The sequence below is a fragment of the Marmota marmota genome, unplaced genomic scaffold, assembly GCF_001458135.2.
Source record: "Marmota marmota marmota unplaced genomic scaffold, marMar, whole genome shotgun sequence".
NCBI lineage: Eukaryota > Metazoa > Chordata > Mammalia > Rodentia > Sciuridae > Marmota > Marmota marmota.
This window is the reverse complement of record NW_025999897.1, coordinates 890,280-909,064: the sequence shown is the minus strand read 5'-3', so window position 1 is coordinate 909,064 and position 18,785 is coordinate 890,280. Positions and strand designations below refer to the sequence as shown.

At 37.1% G+C, this 18,785-nt stretch overlaps 2 protein-coding genes across 9 annotated transcripts in view; one reads left to right on the top strand and one right to left on the bottom strand.

The window, feature by feature from the left end:
• Positions 1 to 18,785, bottom strand: part of Tanc2 (tetratricopeptide repeat, ankyrin repeat and coiled-coil containing 2) — a 429,902-nt gene that overhangs the window by 13,758 nt on the left and 397,359 nt on the right. For all 8 annotated transcript variants that reach the window (XM_048798117.1, XM_048798120.1, XM_048798121.1 and 5 more), the window contains 3 exons: positions 9,495 to 9,588; positions 2,968 to 3,101; positions 1,886 to 2,009 (listed from right to left, as the gene is read on the bottom strand). In XM_048798117.1, coding sequence (XP_048654074.1) covers positions 1,886 to 2,009; positions 2,968 to 3,101; positions 9,495 to 9,588 — 352 coding nt within the window. The remainder of the gene's footprint in view (positions 1 to 1,885; positions 2,010 to 2,967; positions 3,102 to 9,494; positions 9,589 to 18,785) is intronic.
• Positions 16,943 to 18,220, top strand: LOC107158319 (glyceraldehyde-3-phosphate dehydrogenase). The gene has a single exon (XM_015504786.2). It carries the CDS (start codon positions 17,020 to 17,022, stop codon positions 18,019 to 18,021), a length of 1,002 nt encoding a protein of 333 aa, XP_015360272.1. The 5' UTR covers positions 16,943 to 17,019; the 3' UTR covers positions 18,022 to 18,220.

Here is an 18,785-nt window from a genome sequence, read left to right as displayed (position 1 = left end):
CTTTACCATTTATTTCCACATAACTTTCCAGTTTTGTTTCCCAGCAGTCCTCATGTACTTCACTAGACAACTTATGTATTTTCCCAGACTATTCTGCACTATTACTTCTTGCTTGGCCTTTCTTCCACATTACTCCCCCTCCCTAAATAGAGAATATTTTTTCTTCACTCAAATTTCAAATATTTCCTATTTTAACTCAGTTACCTGTATTAAAACATTTAGGATTCTTTGCCTTCTAGTTCTGTTTTATCTCTTCTTTGCCAGATTACAGACCTTTTGAGGATACAAATTAAGTTTATTAATTAAAAAAATCATTCATAGTTCCTAACATAGTGTTCTACAAATAATGAAGGCTAAATAAATGCAAAATTGTTGGCTTAGTGAAAGCTTCTCATTAAGTGTAAGAGAAAAACAAAGAGAATCAGTCTAAAGACCAGAATGTCTTCAGTGAGAAAGAAAAGGGAGAGCAAATCTTTAGATCCATGCCTAATGAACTTCTACTGGCCAGTGGCAGGCACTGATGCTATCCAGAGGTTATCAGTGGCTGAAGAGGTTCTGCTTTTCCAGGGCACATAGTTTGCTCTGGAACATTTATTCCTGCCACGTTCTTATCTTGAGAATCTAGGCATATTCCCTCCCTCTGTTCCCACAGCCTCCCCTTTCCCCAACAGAAGATATCATTAAGCCAGACTTGTTTGGTGGCTTATAGTAAGGAGGCGAGAGCCACTGTGTATACTGGAAGATTAACTCTCTGATTCTGACACAGCTTTGAGTCTGAGGCTGTGATAAAAAGATCTTCCTTGAAGGATATAGCTGAAGATTCAATAAGTCTCTGATTGTGCTGAAGTTTAAAATCTTAGAAGCAAACCAGTCTTTATCTTAATTCAACTAACCTCAGCTGCTAAAGCTTGGGAATAATTCTTTGGGAGTTGTTTTCCTTGAAGAAAAGTATGTGATGATTTGTGGATATAATTAAAGATGTATAAGTCCAGTTTACTAAACAGTGGAGGTGAAATCATAGCTTTAGCTCTATCACCTGCTTTGTGCAAATGCTCATAAGGCCCCACAGATGGCACTGCAGTACCACCAATGACTCCAGCCTTTTTCTACTGTGGAGGTCTATCATCACCAACCATTGTTTTGCACAGGAGCCTGAAATGCTTTATGAGGCTGGAGCTCTATAGGAGGAAAAGCTCATCGAGCTCATAAATGACCACCTCCTATAATATCCTGGTTCCCCAACCAGGGTCCTACTATTAGCTCTTTTGGATTCAAGAAAAATGTTAGTTGTGCAGAACAGATAAAGTCAAAATACAACCCCTGGAAGAGGAACGTTTATTGAGAATACATTAAAGCAAATAAAAGTTTGGAGATAATTGATTTGAATGAGTTCAGAATGTGTTAATTTAAAAATCCCTCAGGTCACAGGAAACAATGAATATCAGGGTTAGAGGGATTCCATTGTATATAAGAGGTCAGGAGATGGCCTTTTTCATTTTCTAACCAATTGGATTAATAACATTCATTCTTTTTAAAATTCTTTTTTAGTTGTAGATGGACCCAATGCCTTTTTTTATTTATTTTTATGTGGTGCTGAGGCTGGAACCCAGTGCCTCACAGTGCTAGGCAAGTGCTCTACCACTGAGCCACAACCCCAGCCCAATAATATTCATTCATTCATTAATTCATTCTTTTTTTTTGTGTGTGTGGTGCTGGGGATTGAACCCAAGGCACTGCACTTGCAAGGCAAGCACTCTACCAACTGAGCTATTATCCCTAGCCCCAATAATATTCTTAACATCTCCTGAAATCTACTGCTGAAAATCAGGAGTCCATTAAGTTATTATGGGCACTGACCATTCAACTCTGGCATCGTATTACTGACCTTGTGCAAGAAGAAAGTCCACAGTTCCCAGATGGCCTTCAGAAGCAGCCATCATCAGGGGAGTACGACCTTGCTTGTCTGCCATGTTGACATCAGCTCCATGGGTAAGTAGAAGATCAACAATCTGTAAATGCAGAGAAACAGGGAGCAATTGGTCCAAAAAGAACTATTGAGAAGACGCATGCATACTGTTCCCTAAAGTGTGTGAACTTATATGGCTATACAGGTAAGTCACCTCTATAAATTCTATTAGTTTTCTACTAATAGAACCCCTTATAAGTACCTATTCAGTCCTAATGTGATTTAATCTCTAACTCTCTTAAGGAGAGTTGAATGAGAGTTTCATCTCTGAATATCTGATTGAGCCATTAAGTAAAAAAAAAATATATATATACATATATATATATATATGCCAAGATGTAATGCAGTCTGAACAATCCCAAAATGGAAGTTCCAACACAAATCACTACCTATGTCAGTGCATTTTATTAATGCACTGACATTTATTATTCTATTCTTATTTATTATATTTATTATTCTAGGGGCTGCGAGCCTGCTTGTAGCAGTGAATATTTACTCTGAACTGACTACTGAAGTGCCTCTGATAGCTCTTTACACTGTTTGGCTTTTAGAATCTTTTTTTTCCTACTCATATATATCTAAAGATTATTATTACGAAGCTTTCTTTTCCATCCTAAATATATAAATTAACATTTATTTAGAATCCAAACAGTGGGAAAGATCACATAACTCGAATTTGCATATACCACCACTTTCTTTTACCAAGTCTGAAACCCTGTGAGTAAGTGGTTTAGCAGAGATCTGCTGAGAACTGAACTTTCCAATATACTGGTTACTACTGTGAAGTGTGAGAAGGAGATCACTGCATGGCCAGGACAAAAGTAGTTAGTCAATCTAGATCACAATGACTGCTTTGAACTTTAACTTTTTATCACCTTCTTAATTAAGCAGATTCATAAGAACAAAGGCCCAGTTCTCAAACCTGGTAACTGCTGGGTAACTCAAAATTTATGAATAAGGGCTCCAAGGCCTGAGAAGCTGCAAGTAGCTTCCCTGCTTACCTGCCAGTGGCCCTGGCGAACAGTGCTGAACAGGGGCACTGCCCCTCGGCGGTTTGGCTGGGCCACTGCTGCGCCTTGCTCCAAGAGCAGACGGCATACCTCCAGTTTGCCTCTTCCGGCTGCAGCTGTCAGGGCTAAAGGCAGAGAACAAAGACTGAGGATAGGTGGTTCTTGTCTTCTCCAGGCCTCACTGTCAAGTATGGCATTAAGGCATTTCCAAATGATTTGTTTTATGCAACACAGTAACTGTTTGATCAATATAATTACTACCTTACCTCCAAGAATAATGATTTTAGCTGCCTTTTCTAGGAAGCTAAGATCCTTTTTCTCGGGATTCTTTATCACTGAACTACATCCCTAGTACTTTTTATTTTTTATTTGGAGACAAGGTCTAAGTTGGTGAGGCTGGCCTTGAATTTTCAATCCTCTGCCATAGCTTTCCAAGTAGCTGGGGTTACAGTTGAGCACCACCATGCCCAGCCAGGAAGGAAATGTTTGAATTAAAAAAATTTAAATGGGCTCACAATATCTGGGGACAACCATAATAATAAATCCACTGAAAAACCGCCTTTGATCAAACTCACTGAGTTTCATTTTCCCTACCCATATTATCTTCTTTGCCTTTAGCCTACCTCTCTTTTGTTTCTTGTCCTAATTAAAAACCTGCCAGCCTATGAATGAGTGGAATATAGAGAGAAGGGACTTGGCAGAGATAGTCTTCTTTAGAATTGGATGGGAACCACCACTGGCCAACCTTTACTTCTGAGGTCTCAAAGAACCAAAGTCAGGAATTAGAGTTTAAGGGCCTTGGAGCCAGTTTTTCATTGTCGTTTTTTTCTTTGTTTCTCTCACTCTTTCATAGAGACAGAAGTTTCTTGTATATTTGCAAACATTTTTACATGCAGATCCAAATGACAGCCAGGTATGGTGGTGCACACCTGTAATCCCAGCTACTCAGAAGGCTGAGGCAGGAGAGGAGGATTGCAAGTTCAAGGTCACCTAGGCAACTTAGGGAGAACTTGTTTCAAACTAAAAAATAAAAAAGGGCTGGGGATGTCGCTCAGTGATAGAGCACTTGCCTAGCATTCACAAGGCTGTGGGTTCCATTCCCAGTTCCAAAAAGATCAGATCATTCAAAATAATGGTCTTAAAGATGAGAAAAGAAGAGGGACAATGGCCATTTTCTTCTGAATATAAAATAATGGAATCACAGACAAAAAATAGCTGTTGTGAGTATAAAGGATATAGCAGGAAAACTTTTTTACATTCTTTTTATGCTATTGTCCATTATTTGTGATCTTTGATACAGCAGACATTCTCTGAGTGCTAATTTCATTCTTAGTGTGCTATTTTAATAGCAGAAAGAAGAATTTGGAGATACCAAGTCCATCTCTTAACAGTTATTTAATTTAAGCAGGGAATTTAAAATGCATATGTTTATTGTTTTAAAGAATGGATGAAGGGTAGGGAGGATTTTATGCTTAATTTTAAAGAAAGAGGACAGAAAAAAATTTTCCCCAAATTGAACTGGGAAATGGATGTAGCAGGCAACAAACAGGTCCTTCCTTTATTATGGTCACCTATTCCAATGACAGATCAGAAAATGATAACATTTGGCAGGTGCAAACATTTCAGTTTGTAAATGTTGCAATCAGAGAAGCCACTGAAATTCAAATCAAATGGTCATTTGTATTTTTTTCCACTGAAGTGCAAATTATGGCATTTTTGTCTTTAGGATTGTTATTTACCCACAATTGCACCATATGCAAAATTAAAACTATCTATAATTTCCATGAAGATAAACCTTCAAGTAATCCTTCCTTTCCCCCAAATAAGATGGGGCTTATGAAGGAAAATGTGGCAATTTTTGAAAATGTACACAGTCAAACCAGATCTATGGTTTGCCTTATGGTTTATTTTCAATTTTATTTTGGAACTCTTGACATTAGCATTTCTCATTCAGTTCCTCATGGCAGGGCAGAAGCTTGGTTCTATCTAAGGTAATCACTTCCAAGCCTTGTTGGATTAACAAGAGTTAATGGCTATAATTACTGACTTTACAAAGAAGTTTTGTTTCTGGATCTTTAAATCCAAGTGATCTTCTCTCTTTCAAGTTCAAATTTCTAACAAGAAATTTGAAATTGTATGTTGGTGAGAACACAAGAGTAGTTTAAGAATTTTACTGGGATAGACATAGGTTAGGCATCGTAAGAATCATCTTGTGCTGGGAGCAGTGGCTCATGCCTGTAATCCCAGTGGTTTGGGAGGCTGAGCAGGAGGATCCAGAGTTCAAAGCCAGCCTCAACAATGTAGCAAGGTCCTAAGCAAGTCAGTGAGACCCTAAATGAAAATATAAAAAAGGGCTGGAAATGTGGTTCAGTGGTTAAGTCCCCCTGGATTCAATTCCTGGTTAAAACAACAACAACAACAACAAAAACAGACAAACAAATAAAAACAAAAAGAATCATCTTGTTGGAACATAAAACAAACCATTCCCAGGTTCTGACCCCATTTAAAGTTAGCTACTAGGTTACAGGGTTGCAGCAAACCTATGTGTGGGGGCCAAAGAATCTTTACCACAAAAATAATTTAGAGCACCCTGGAGAAAACAGACAATAGTTCAGAATCAAACCTCTCACTAATGATGCTAGCTCAGAAAATACATGTGAATATTCACAGCCAGTGCCCGTCTGTAAAGTTATACTGTCTATTTTAAGAATTTTATTACTCTGGTTGACCCATTTCTCTCTATCAAATAATGCATTTTTATGAGAGGCAATGTTCCATTTGGTCTTTTTTTTTTTTTTTGTATCATCTCTGTTGCTTAGGTTATGATGTCATTTGGCAATAACCTTCAGCTGATAGCTAGACATGGTTATTAACACAGCTGGCCAATTTCATCTCAAAACAACATATAACTATGTAAAATGGAGTCTGAACTTTTCAAAATCCAAGAGCAAGGAGTTGCTTTGGCTGGGTTTTATGAGTCTTATCAAAAACTGTTAGAATTTTGAGAGAAAGGAGATTAAGGTAAAGCTAGGTCTGTAAAACAAATTGATTCTTAGAACAAACATAGCAGTTAGGAACAAAATCCCTTCCTAGGAGACCAGAAACAGAATTTGTTCCCTAGCTGGTCAGCATCTGATGAGATTATCTGACATAAATGGGCTTTTTTCAAAGGGAAACATACAAGGAGTTTGAAGAAGTTGACAGGATGCAGCTCAGAGTTGGAGGAAATAGCCAAAGTCTGCTTGGATGGGATGCTGACAGTAAATAGAATACAGAGAAGCAAATGACTCTTTTTTCCTATTTTCAACCTTGAAAGAGTACAGCATGTATGATTAATGAGAGAAGGTGGTTGGGGAGACATAAACTGAATACTACTATTCAAAATCACATTAATTAAACATTGATTGAGCTATTTGTTCTCAAGGAACTCATGGTCCAGAAAGAAAATACATTACTGTACAGTGTGATAAGCACAACAGAGATATGTCCATGGTATGGAGGTGGCACAGAGGAATAAGTATTGAGAAGGCCTCCAGGAAGATAGGACAATCTGAGCTAGATGATAAAAGTTAACTAGGAGTCTTATAGGTATACAAGGACAAGGCAGCGAGGCCCAGAGTCAAAGGAGTATGTAAAGGCACTAGGTGGGGAATGACATGTTTATTATCAGAACTACTGGAGAAGACAAGTAGATAAGTCTGGAGATAATGGCCAGTCTTTGTATGCCTCCTTGAAGAATTTAATTCTAAAAGTATTTAACAAATGTCAGTAAGCAGGGAAGTAACAAGTGACATAAACAGATGATGGCTGAGGACCCCTGTACCTGAAGCCTGTGAGAAAAATCACAAAAGGGTGAGGCTAGAGGCAGGAAGATCGGTTAGGAGGACCCTGGTTAGGAGGTAGCTGTGATAATATAGGCAAAAATGAGAAAGGCAGAAATGAAAGGAATCTGATTAAATTTGTGAACTCTGGCTTCTTTTGGGTAATGATTTTCAGAGCTGGCTTCTAGAGTTGTTAGAAGCTCTTAATGCTGGTCCTGGTCTGTGCCCCTAACATAAGGTGATGGGACAACCTTGTCATCTTCTTGATTTTTTTGTTGTTGTTCCATAAGTCTGTGAAAACTATGGGATGGGAGGGGGTTGACAAGATGGAAAAAGCTAGATGTAAAATTATATCTATAGAAGTATTAAGAGCTACAAAAGAGGACAAAAGTAACCAGGATACTCTAGTGATCTGCTCTTAGAAAATGTGATACATGAAAAATTATATCTCAATATCTTATTATGTTAAGCGTATTTAATTGAGCCTAAGATTCACTTCCATCTAATCTTAATATTTCTGAAATGAGGCTGCATATTGCAATTGATATGATAATAAAGAATAGTATTAGTATAATTAGCAGAACTTTTTGTTTTTATAGTGGCATATAAAATAATACTTACATAGTTTCTTATACTTTGTAGTATCCTAGATTTGATATAGTAAATGATATAGATTGTTGGGAACATCATGACCATTATATTTTCCTTAGATAAAAATTTTCTCTCTCAGGTCAGGGTTGCAGGGTTGGTGATCCCACTAGCTAGCTGCAGGTAACAGACCAGTCTTATATACAGAAACATATATATGATTTGGCCACTGGAGAAAACATCACAATTCAGTGGGTCATTATAAATATTAAATGATTATGTGCTGTTAGAAAGGAAAATGCATTCTTTGTAAACTTATCTGTGTAGACATAAAAGCAGCTTAAAGTCCATCTATATTAGTGATGAGTGAGTTTTAGGGTCATTTTCATAAAGCAATGACAACATTTTTTTTCCAGGAAATTTTTTGAAATCAAATGTTTTTAAAATTATATCTAAAAATTATATTACAAATACATTTCATTTCAACTTGTATTTAAATACCATTTTCTGTTTCTAATACTGAAATTATTGCATACAAATACCAAGTTAAACACAATTCTGATTACAAGCAAACTGATATGAAGTTTTGACTTTTATATAAAAATCTCTGTATACTTTAAGTGCAAAAAACTTTTTAAAATTCTGAGGCCATAAAGTTTTATTCTAGTAAATTCCTATCAATAAAAATAAGACTTCCATTTAGTTCATGGCCTTGAACTTTTTTGAGAATTTCTTTCACTAGCATGTGTGTGACATTGATCACTGTGACTATGAGCCTTATGGTTTCTATCATTATCACCACTGAACCATGACTTTTTTGCCAATCTCGGTGGTTTATACGCCTGTGCCCTTGGCATTAAGGGGTCTACTGGGAGCTACGGCAATACTGTACTGGGGAAGGTTGTGTTGACAGGAAAAGTAAACCAACAGGTCTTTTCTATAGCTCTAGTTCACATAAGAATACTCCAGAACTGCTGCTGTCCTGGCCAGTTCGTTTCCCTCAGCCTGTACTCTGGCTCCCATAGGGGCGGGGTTGTTTTCCGAGATAGCAGCTGTTTCCAGATGCACATTTTCCCTTAATCTGTCATGGGCTCTTAAGCTGCAGCTGCCTGGCATCTGTTCCTTTTGGCTCTTACAGAGGAAGGGATTGTTTGAGAAGAAAATTCCTAAGCTTTGGACCATTCCACATGATGACTACTTAAAAAAGTCATGAAATCTACATGAAATTTTACCATGGGAAGAAACATTACAATTCAATAGGTTGATATAAATGTTTAATAAGTTCAAGAATCTTCTCTTATTTTTAACAACCAAAATGTATACCCCTTCTTGTTGAGCAAAATAAATGGCCTAATATCAATTTTGGTCTTTTTCTCCTGGCAAATATGACACATATCTGTGGCTATGCTACCATCTTCCTTGCCCTGGTTTCACAAAAACACATCAAGGGTTACTAATGTTTCTTCAGATGCTCCAGTTTAGATTTGGTGGAAAGATAACAATCATTTCCTGCAAAGGCCACAAGGAAGAGGCTTGTGTTTGTATAGTAAGTATCAAGTGATAAAGAAGTTGCTTTGCAATATGCTAAGAAGAAATGCACGGAGTTGGGCCTTATAGGGCAACTTTACTTATAACATAAAGTTTAAGTGTGTCAGATATTACTGTACCACGGTAACAACTAAGCCAGGAATCGATAAATAAGTAATCTTCTGGTTTACAATTGCAGGTGAAGAGAATCATTTTGGTGGAAGAACTACAAGGATCAAATAAAAAAGAGAAATTCCACAATCATCTTTTGCTCATGTTGGAACACTGAAAATAAACTTTTAGTCTTCTAAAAATATTTGGAAACAAGAGTGGGAAAATGTTTTGTTTGGAAGTGCTAATGGTATGGAGAACCCAAAGGGAAAGAGGACTGAAAGAAAGAAAAAGAAGACTGACTTTTTTACTTGGGCTGAATAGGTCTCTAACACAAAAATCATAAGACAGTGATGTGCCAAAGGTATGCCAAAGAAGAAATAAGGGTATGGATAAGCTGTAGCTGCGGGCATCTGTCCACACAAACATAACACATTCATGAGAGAAACAAGCAATATCTATTAGAAGTACCTGTCTCTCCCCAGAGACTGTCAAAGCTGTTGATCTGTGCTCGCTCTACTTCTTCTTCATCTTTTTCTGGAAGATCAAGTAGGTAGGAGACAATCTGAAACAAGAAGTTGTATCAGCTCAAACTTCAGGTGGAAAACTATATTACTGACACTAGCCTGTGAGGTTTTGAAGATGGCAGGATCATCCAAGTACCACTAAATCTCTTGCATACAAGAAGAATCCAAATCAACTGCCCTTGTGTAGAAACCCTAAACTGCCCTGATTAGCATCTGTCCTACCATGTACAGTTCATGTTTCTCTTGAATATAATTCACTTATGTAGCATATGATTTTAAAAATACATATTCTTTCTGTTTAAGTTAAAGAAACAGAACCTTATTTCCCCAATAACACCAAAATGGAGAAAATTAAAGACTTGTATTTCTTCAGAGCAGAGTGATTATCATCCTTCTTCCTCTCAGAAGCATAAGAACAGTTTGGGTCTACTAAAAGAGATGGCTACTAACCACAAAAAAATGAGATAGCCCTATTTCCAGGAATTTGATTGTATAGAGTGCTAAAAAAAAAACCTTCCATAGATAATACAATTTTTGGTTTTACTTAATATTCTCTTGGTGACATACCACATCAGCCAACAGGGTAGCTGTTTCACTGAAGCATCCTATGCAGTGATGTGGTGATGGTCTGTAGTGGTCCATGAGAGCTTATTGTTGAATTTTTCAGGAATTTTGCAAGCTGGTTGTTAAGCAAAGCCACTCATTTGTTAAAAATTAAATAAAACAAATAAAAACAAAGGTCAAAGTATACTTAAACCTGGAGCTAGTGCTGTAGTTCAGTGGTACAGCACTTGTTTAGCATGTGAGAGGCCCTGGGTTTGATCTCCAGCATTGCATAAACAACCATCAAACCAAACCAAACATAAAAACCCTCAATTCTCATAACTTCCTATTGAATTACATCTTATTATTATCTATCCTCTTGAGGTTATTTATATTTACTGTGCACCTCTTTCCACCTTTGTATTCAGCAGTATCACATTGGTAACTTGAAATTGGCCATGGTGGGAATATTTACATGCTGGAAATTGGCAAATGTTACAAATTAGTGTTTGAGTTAGAGTTAAAGCTGAAAGAAGTTTCAGTTTAAGCAATATAATTTATATGAAGAGGAGTAGTTTAACAATAGATCCCATATCAGATTTAATGACAGTGAAGTTACTGGTAAAAGAGTTAACAAATTGAGATGCATCTCCATTTGTCAAATCATGATTAGGTTGCAAATACTGGATAGCTGCAGATGCAAATTTGGCAAAAAAACCAACAAAAAGCATTCAATTAGGAGTATTGAGTATATCATAAGTATTTGTAAAAAGTATGTGACACATTTAGATCAGTAATATTTACTATTTATTAGAGCTTTTTTTAAATCATAAAGTATGCCTTTGGCATTTTCTTCTTTTTTTTTTAGTTATAATGTATGACAGTAGGATGTATTTTGACATATACATACACGGAGTATAACTTCTCATTCTTATGGTTTACATAATGTGGAGTTACACTGGTCATGTATTCATATATGAACATAGGAAATTTATGTTTGGTTCATTCTACTGTCTTTTCTGTAACCATCCCTCTTCACTCCCCTCATTCCCCTTTGTCCAATCTGGTGTGCTTCCATTCCCCCGCCTCTTGCCACCTACTGTGAATCAGTATCCGCATATTTGTACCAAATTTTCTTTATCCATTCATCTGCTGAAGAGCACCTGGGGTTGGTTCCATTGCTTAGCTATTGTGAATTGAGCTGTTATAAACATTGATGTGGCTTCGTCACTGTACTATGCTGATTTTAAGTCCTTTGAGTATAAACTGAGGAGTGGGATAGCTGGGTCAAATGGTAGTTCCATTCCAAGTTTTCTGAGAAATGACCATACTGCTTTCCATAGTGGTTACTCCAATTTGCAGTCCCACCAGAAATATATGAGTGAATCTCTTTTTCCACATCCTCACCAACACTTACTATTGCATATATTCTTGATAATTGCCATTCTGACTGGAGTGAGATGAAATCTCATTGTAGTTTTAATTTGCATTTCTTTTATTAGAGCTTTACAGCTATACATAGTAGCTGGGTTCATCCCAACAAACTCATACATGCATGGAATTCTATTTCAGTTCATGATGCCTCCCTTTTCCTCCCATCCTCCTTCCTCTCTCCCATTCTCCTTCCTGTACTCTACTAGACCTCCTTTTGCTTTCTACTCATTTATATTTGATTGGTTCTTTATGTTAGCGTATCCCTCCTCCCTGCTTTCCTTTATTTTACTCTAGCTTCCGCATATGAGAGAAAATATTCAACCTTTGAGTTCTGAGTTTGGCTGATTTCATTTAATATGTGCGCATATATATATATATATATATATATATATATATATATATATATACACACATACATACATACATACATACACATACATACATACATACATACACACACACACATATATATATCACAATTTCTTAATATATGTGTATGTGTGTATATATATATATCTATATCTATCTATCTCACAATTTCTTAATCCATTCATCTATTGATAAGCATCTGGGTTTGTTCTATAATTTAGCTATTGTGAGTCATGCAGTTATAAACACTGATGTGGCTTTATTGCTGTACTATGATAATTTTCGATCTTATTCTTCCAAATGAATTTAAGAATTTTTTAATATTTATTTTTTAGTTGTAGTTGGACACAATACCTTTATTTTACTGATTTTTACGTGTTACTGAGGATTGAACCCAGGGCCTCACACGTGCTAGGCAAGCGCTCTACTGCTGAACCACAACTCCAGCCCCTAAGAATATATTTTTTTTTAATTCTGTGAAGAATGTCATTGGTATTTTGATGGGGATTTCACTGAATCTGTGTACTGCTTTTGGTAGTATGGTCATTTTAACAATATTGATTCTGTCTATCCAAGAATAGGAGATGTCATTCTATTTTTAAGGTCTTCTTCAATTTCTTTCTTCAGTGTTTTATAATTTTCCTTCTTCTACCTCCTTGGTTAGATTAATTCCCAAGTATTTACTTATTTATTTATTTTTGTGGTTACTGTGAATGAGATGGTTTACCTGATTTCTTTCTTGGCTGAATTACTGTTGGGAGTATAGTAAAATGTTTTATCTATGTGTGTTGATCTTGTATCCTGCTGCTTTGCTGAACTCATTTATAAGCTCTAGAAATCTTCTGCTAGAGTTTTTTGGTCTTCTAGATATAGGATCATGTCATTGGCAAACAGAGATAGTCTGACTACTTCTTTTTCTATTTGTAACCCTTTAATTTCCTTTTCTTGCCTGATTACTTTAGCTAACGTTCCAAGGACTATATTGAATAGGAACGGTAAGAGTGGATAGCCTTGTCACCTTTTCTTGTTCCTGATTTTAGAGAAAATGCTTTTAGTTTTTCTCCATCCATATGATGCTGGCTTTGGGATTTGTCATATGGCCTATGATATTATGTCATATGATGTTGATGGAAGTCCCTTTGATCCCTAGCTTCTCCAGTGTTTTTAAATATGAATGAATGTTGGGTTTTATCAAGGCCTTTTCTGCATCTATTGAGATGATCATGTGATTTTTGCCCTCAATTCTGTTTAAAAGATGAACTATATACATTGATTTGTGTATGTTGAACCAACCTTGCACCCCTGGAATGAAACCCATTTGATTATACTGCATATAATTGAATTATTGCATCTATACTCATCAGGGATTTTGGTCTGTAGTTTTCTTTCCTTGATGCATTTTGGTTTTGGTATTAGGGTTATACTGGCTTCATAAAATGTATTTGGGAGTGTTTCCTTTCTTTCAATTTCATGGAATAATTTGAGAAAAACTGGTGTTAGTTCTTTTGTAAAGATCTGGTAGAACTCAGGTAAGAATCCATCAAGTCCTAGGCTTTTCTTTTTTTTGGAAAGTTTTTAATTGTGGTTTTGATATCATTATTTGATATTAGTCTGTTTAGTTTTTTTTTTAATATCTTCCTGATTAGTTTGGGCAGGTCATATGTGTCAAGAAATCTGGCCATGTCTTTCAGATTTTCCAGTTTATTGGAGTATAAAGTTTCAAAATAAGTTCTGGTAATTCTCTGAATTTCAGAGGGTCTGGGATGATATCTCCTTTTTGACCTCTGATCTTATTGATTTCTCTTCTTACTCGTTCTTTTGGTTAGTTTGGCTAAGAATTTGTCATTCTTATCTTTTCAAAGAACCAACTACTCATTACATTGATCCTGTGTATTGTTTTCTAATTCTCACTTTCTTTGATTTTGGTTCTGATCTTAATTCTTTTTTGATTCTACTGAATTTGGGATTATTTTGTTCTTTTTTTAAGGCCTTGAAGTCGAGCATAAGCTTATTTATTTGGGATTCTCTAGTTTTTTAATGTAGTTACACAGTTACTGTAAATTTTCCTCTTAGAACTGCTTTCATACTGTCCCAGAGATTTTGATATGTTGTATCTCTGTTCTCATTCATTTCTAAGAATTTCTTGATTTCTACTTTTCTTTCTTCTTCTTCTTTTTTTAAAATTTTAGATGTAGTTGGACACAACGCCTTTATTTTTTATTTATTTTTATGTGGTACTGAGGATCGAACCCAGGGTCTCACACATGCTAGGTGAGCACTCTACCACTGAGCCCCAGCTCCAGCCCTTTACTTTTATTTCATCTTTGATCCATTCTTCATTAAAAAGAGTATTGTTCAATCTCCATGTGTTTAATATGGATTCTATTATTTTTCTTGCTGTTGATTTCTAGCTTCATTCTATTATGCTCTGATGGGAAATATATATATATACACACACACACACACATACACACACCTATACACATATATCATATATATATATATATGATTTGCTTTGTGGTCTAGAATATGATCTGTTTTGGAAAAAGTTCCATGTAGCTGAGAAGGTAAATTCAGCTGTTTTGGGGTGGAACATTCTGTATATGTCCATTAGGTCCATTTGATTCATAGTGTTTAGGTTGAAGATATCTTTATTGATTTTGTTTTGATGACCTATCTATAGGTGAGAAGTATATATTTAAATCACCCAATATTATGGTGTTGGGGTATGTGAGACTTAATGTCATGGAGTATTTTTCCATGAAATTGGGTGCACTGACATTGGGGGCATAAATTTTTACTATTGTTATATCTTCTTTTTTGACTGTTCCTTTTACTAGGGTGTAGTGGCCTTCTTTGTCTCTTCTGATTAATTTTTGCTTGAAATCTGCTTTGTCTGAGAACAGCTACTCCTGCTTTTTTTTGACCATAGATGTGGAATATTTTTGGTCATCCTTTTACCTTTAGCCTGTGGATGTCTTTGCCTATGAATCTCTTGTAACAGTATATTGTTGAATCTTGTTTTTGATCCATTCTGCCGATCTGTGTCTTAATTGGTGACTTGAGATTATTAACATTCAGCATTAGTATGATATGTGTTTGTGGTTTCCTGCTATTTTGTGTTTTTTTTTTTTTTTGCTATATATTATCTTGTCTTGATTCTCATTTAGTGGATTATTCTTCTATTGAACTTCCTCTGTTGGGGAGCTTTGGGAATTGTTTTTTAGTTCTTCTGTGTGCAGTTTATCTTTGAGTTATTTTTTTTGTAGTGCTGGATTGATGCTCATAAATTCTTTTAGTTTATTCTTGTGGAAAGTTTTTATTTCCCCCTCAAATTTGAAACTGAGCTTTGCTGGGTATAGTAACCTTGGCTGGGAGCTGTCTTCTCTTAGGGCTTGGAATATCTTATTCCAGGCCCTCCTTGTTTTCAGCGTCGGAGCTGATAAATCAGACATAGCCTTATTGGTTTGCTTCTAAGTGTGACCAGATGTTTCTCTCTTATAGCCTTTAATATTCTTTCCTTATTTTCTATGTTAGCAATTTTGATTATGATATGTCCTGGTGAGCTTCTTATTTGACTAGGTCTATTTGGGGTCCTGTAAGACTCATGTATGTGGATGTCTATCTTGTTTCTGATATGAGAAAAGTTTAACTACTTCATTGGAAATTTCTTTATGCCTTTAATATCTCCATGTTCTCGTCTATCCCATGATTCTCAGGTTTGGTCTTTTAAAGTTGTCCCAGAGTTCTTGTATATTCTGGTCATATTCTATAATTTTTTCCCTTTATTGCTTTTCTGTGTACTCACGATAGCCTGCATGAAGTTCAGTCTTCAAGGGATGAGATTCTATTTTCTACATAATTTAATTTGTTAGTGATGCTGTCAAGTGAGTTTTTAATTTTATTGGCTGTCTCTCTCATTTCTAGGAGTTCTGCTTGATTTCTTTTCACTGCTTCTATTTCTTCATCTTTCATCTCCTGTAACTGCTCTCTTAATTCCTTCCTTAGATCTTTTAGTTCACTGAACATTTTTTATTAATCAGTTTTTTATAATCTTTCTCTGGGCTTTCATCCACTTTTCTATCAGTAGGATTCTTTGTTGGGGGATTGTGAATTTTGGGGGGAGATTTTTTTCTCCTGTTCTCTTCTGTTTTCAGAGGTCTTGGACTTGTGCATCAATTGAAGTGGATTCCCTTACCTCTTTTTTTGTATGTGTCCTTTTGTATGTAATTATCTTATTTGTTCTGGGACTTCTCTCTGTTTTTGATGTATGCGGAGATCCTAAAAGGTGGGACCTGAGTTTCCTCTCTGATTGTTCCTCCTTGGATCTTTGTTGTTGGTTTGGGGCTTTTGTCTACTCAATTTTTGAGTTGGAGTAATGTCAGGAACTTGCAATTCAGCAGTAGAGTATCTAACCTGTGAACTTTTAGCATCCCTAAGGGTTCTCAGCACCTCACAGAATGGGGCAAAATAAACAATAGTAACAACTGTTGCAAACAACAAACAACACACAGTGTTAAAGTAAATATGCAGTTCCTATATCTTCAACAGAAATTAACCAATAAATAGGAAAAGGTTCAGCAATTGTCAACAATAAAAACAATAACCATGAACTTGATCTGGCTTTAAAGCAAACAGCAGATACAATTATATCATTCACAGCAGTAATAATTGTATTAGCAATAATGATGGGATAGGAGTCATATAAACCAATCAATTCTGAAAGACAGTAAAAATACAGTAAATTTTAAAATTAGGAGAAAAGGAAATGTGTTAGGAAGTTAGAAAAAGATTTTATAATTTAAAAAAGTGAACAGAGAGAATGAAGAAGAGACATAGCAGGTGATGTTTATACAAAAGGAGGGGAAAAAAAGAAGGAAGGTATTGGGAGAGAGAACAGAATTTGGTGGTTGGCAAAAGAGAGAAAGAGAAACAAAGCAAACACATGAAAATAATGCAAAGCCAAACCAAAATATACATTCAAAAACCCGAACCTCAGAAGACACTGCTAGGAAAAAAACAATTGCATTAAAAATGCTAAGCATGGCTCTCTGCTCCTCCCCGTTCGACAGGCAGCCACTTCTTCCCGTCTCGTGCAGTGCCAGTCGCATCTCTGAGACACGATGGTGAAGGTCGGAGTGAACGGATTTGGCCGTATTGGGCGCCTGGTCACCAGGGCTGCTTTCAACTCTGGCAAAGTGGATATTGTCGCTATCAATGACCCCTTCATTGACCTCAACTACATGGTCTACATGTTCCAGTACGATTCTACCCATGGTAAATTCCATGGCACAGTCAAGGCTGAGAACGGGAAGCTTGTTATCAATGGAAAGTCCATCTCCATCTTCCAGGAGCGAGATCCCGCCAACATCAAATGGGGTGATGCTGGTGCTGAATATGTTGTGGAGTCCACTGGTGTCTTCACTACCATGGAGAAAGCCGGGGCTCATTTGAAGGGTGGTGCCAAAAGGGTCATCATTTCTGCACCTTCTGCTGATGCCCCCATGTTTGTGATGGGCGTGAACCATGAGAAGTATGACAACTCCCTCAAGATTGTCAGCAATGCCTCCTGTACCACCAACTGCTTAGCCCCCCTGGCCAAGGTCATCCATGACAACTTTGGCATTGTGGAAGGACTCATGACCACAGTCCATGCCATCACTGCTACTCAGAAGACTGTGGATGGCCCCTCTGGGAAACTGTGGCGTGATGGCCGTGGGGCTGCCCAGAATATCATCCCTGCATCCACTGGTGCTGCCAAGGCTGTGGGCAAGGTCATCCCTGAACTGAATGGGAAGCTCACTGGCATGGCTTTCCGTGTGCCCACTCCCAATGTGTCAGTTGTGGATCTGACCTGCCGCCTGGAGAAAGCTGCCAAATACGATGACATCAAGAAGGTGGTGAAGCAGGCATCAGAGGGCCCCCTCAAGGGCATCTTGGGCTACACGGAGGACCAGGTTGTCTCCTGCGACTTTAATAGTGATACCCACTCTTCCACTTTTGATGCTGGGGCCGGCATTGCCCTCAACGACCACTTTGTTAAGCTCATTTCCTGGTATGATAATGAATTTGGCTACAGCAACAGGGTGGTGGACCTTATGGTCCACATGGCCTCCAAGGAGTAAGAGCCCCTGGACCACCTGCCCCAGCAAGAACACAGGAAGAGAGAGGCCCTCAGCTGCTGGGGAGTCCCTGCCCCTAACTCAGTCCCTCAACTCACTGAGAATCTCCCCCCTTCCCAATTTCCATCCTAGATCCCCTGAAGAAGGGGAGGGGCTTAGGGAGCCTTATTGTCACATACCATCAATAAAGTTCACTGCACCCCAAAAAAAAAAAAATGCTAAGCATGAGAAAAAGAGAACTTATAAGTGTATTTGTGTATGTCCCTGAGTTAATCAGCACAGTTAGAATTCATACATATGTACACATACTTCCCCTCCACAAAGAATAAAAAAAATTAAAAAATTAAAAAAAAAATCCCAAATCAGTGAAGAATGAAGGAAACTTCTCCACTGAGGTGGTCAAAATAGTTGACCAGATTAGAGAGTTACTGTCTATGTCCAACAGTCTTTCTTTCGAATTCTTCTTGAGTTATGTACTGATAGAGAGAGCAGGGGATGGAAGATGTTAACCCCTTCCTGTTTGTATGTTGCTCTCTGTTATGGTTTGGTTGTGGTGTTCCCCAAAAGTTCACTTGTGAAACAATGCAAGAAAGTTCAGAGAAGAAATGATGGAGTTACAAGAGCCTTAACCAATCAGTGAACTAATCACCTATGGGATTGAGTGGTAAATAAAGGTAGGTAGGGTGTGGCTGGAGGAGGTGGGCATTGGGGGTGTGACTTTAGGGTATATATATCTGTATCTGGCAAGCAGAGATCTCTTCTCTGCT

Coding starts and splice junctions, on each gene's coding strand:
- LOC107158319 (XM_015504786.2), top strand. CDS start 17,020: ATGGTGAAGGTCGGAGTGAACGGATTTGGCCGTATTGGGCGCCTGGTC.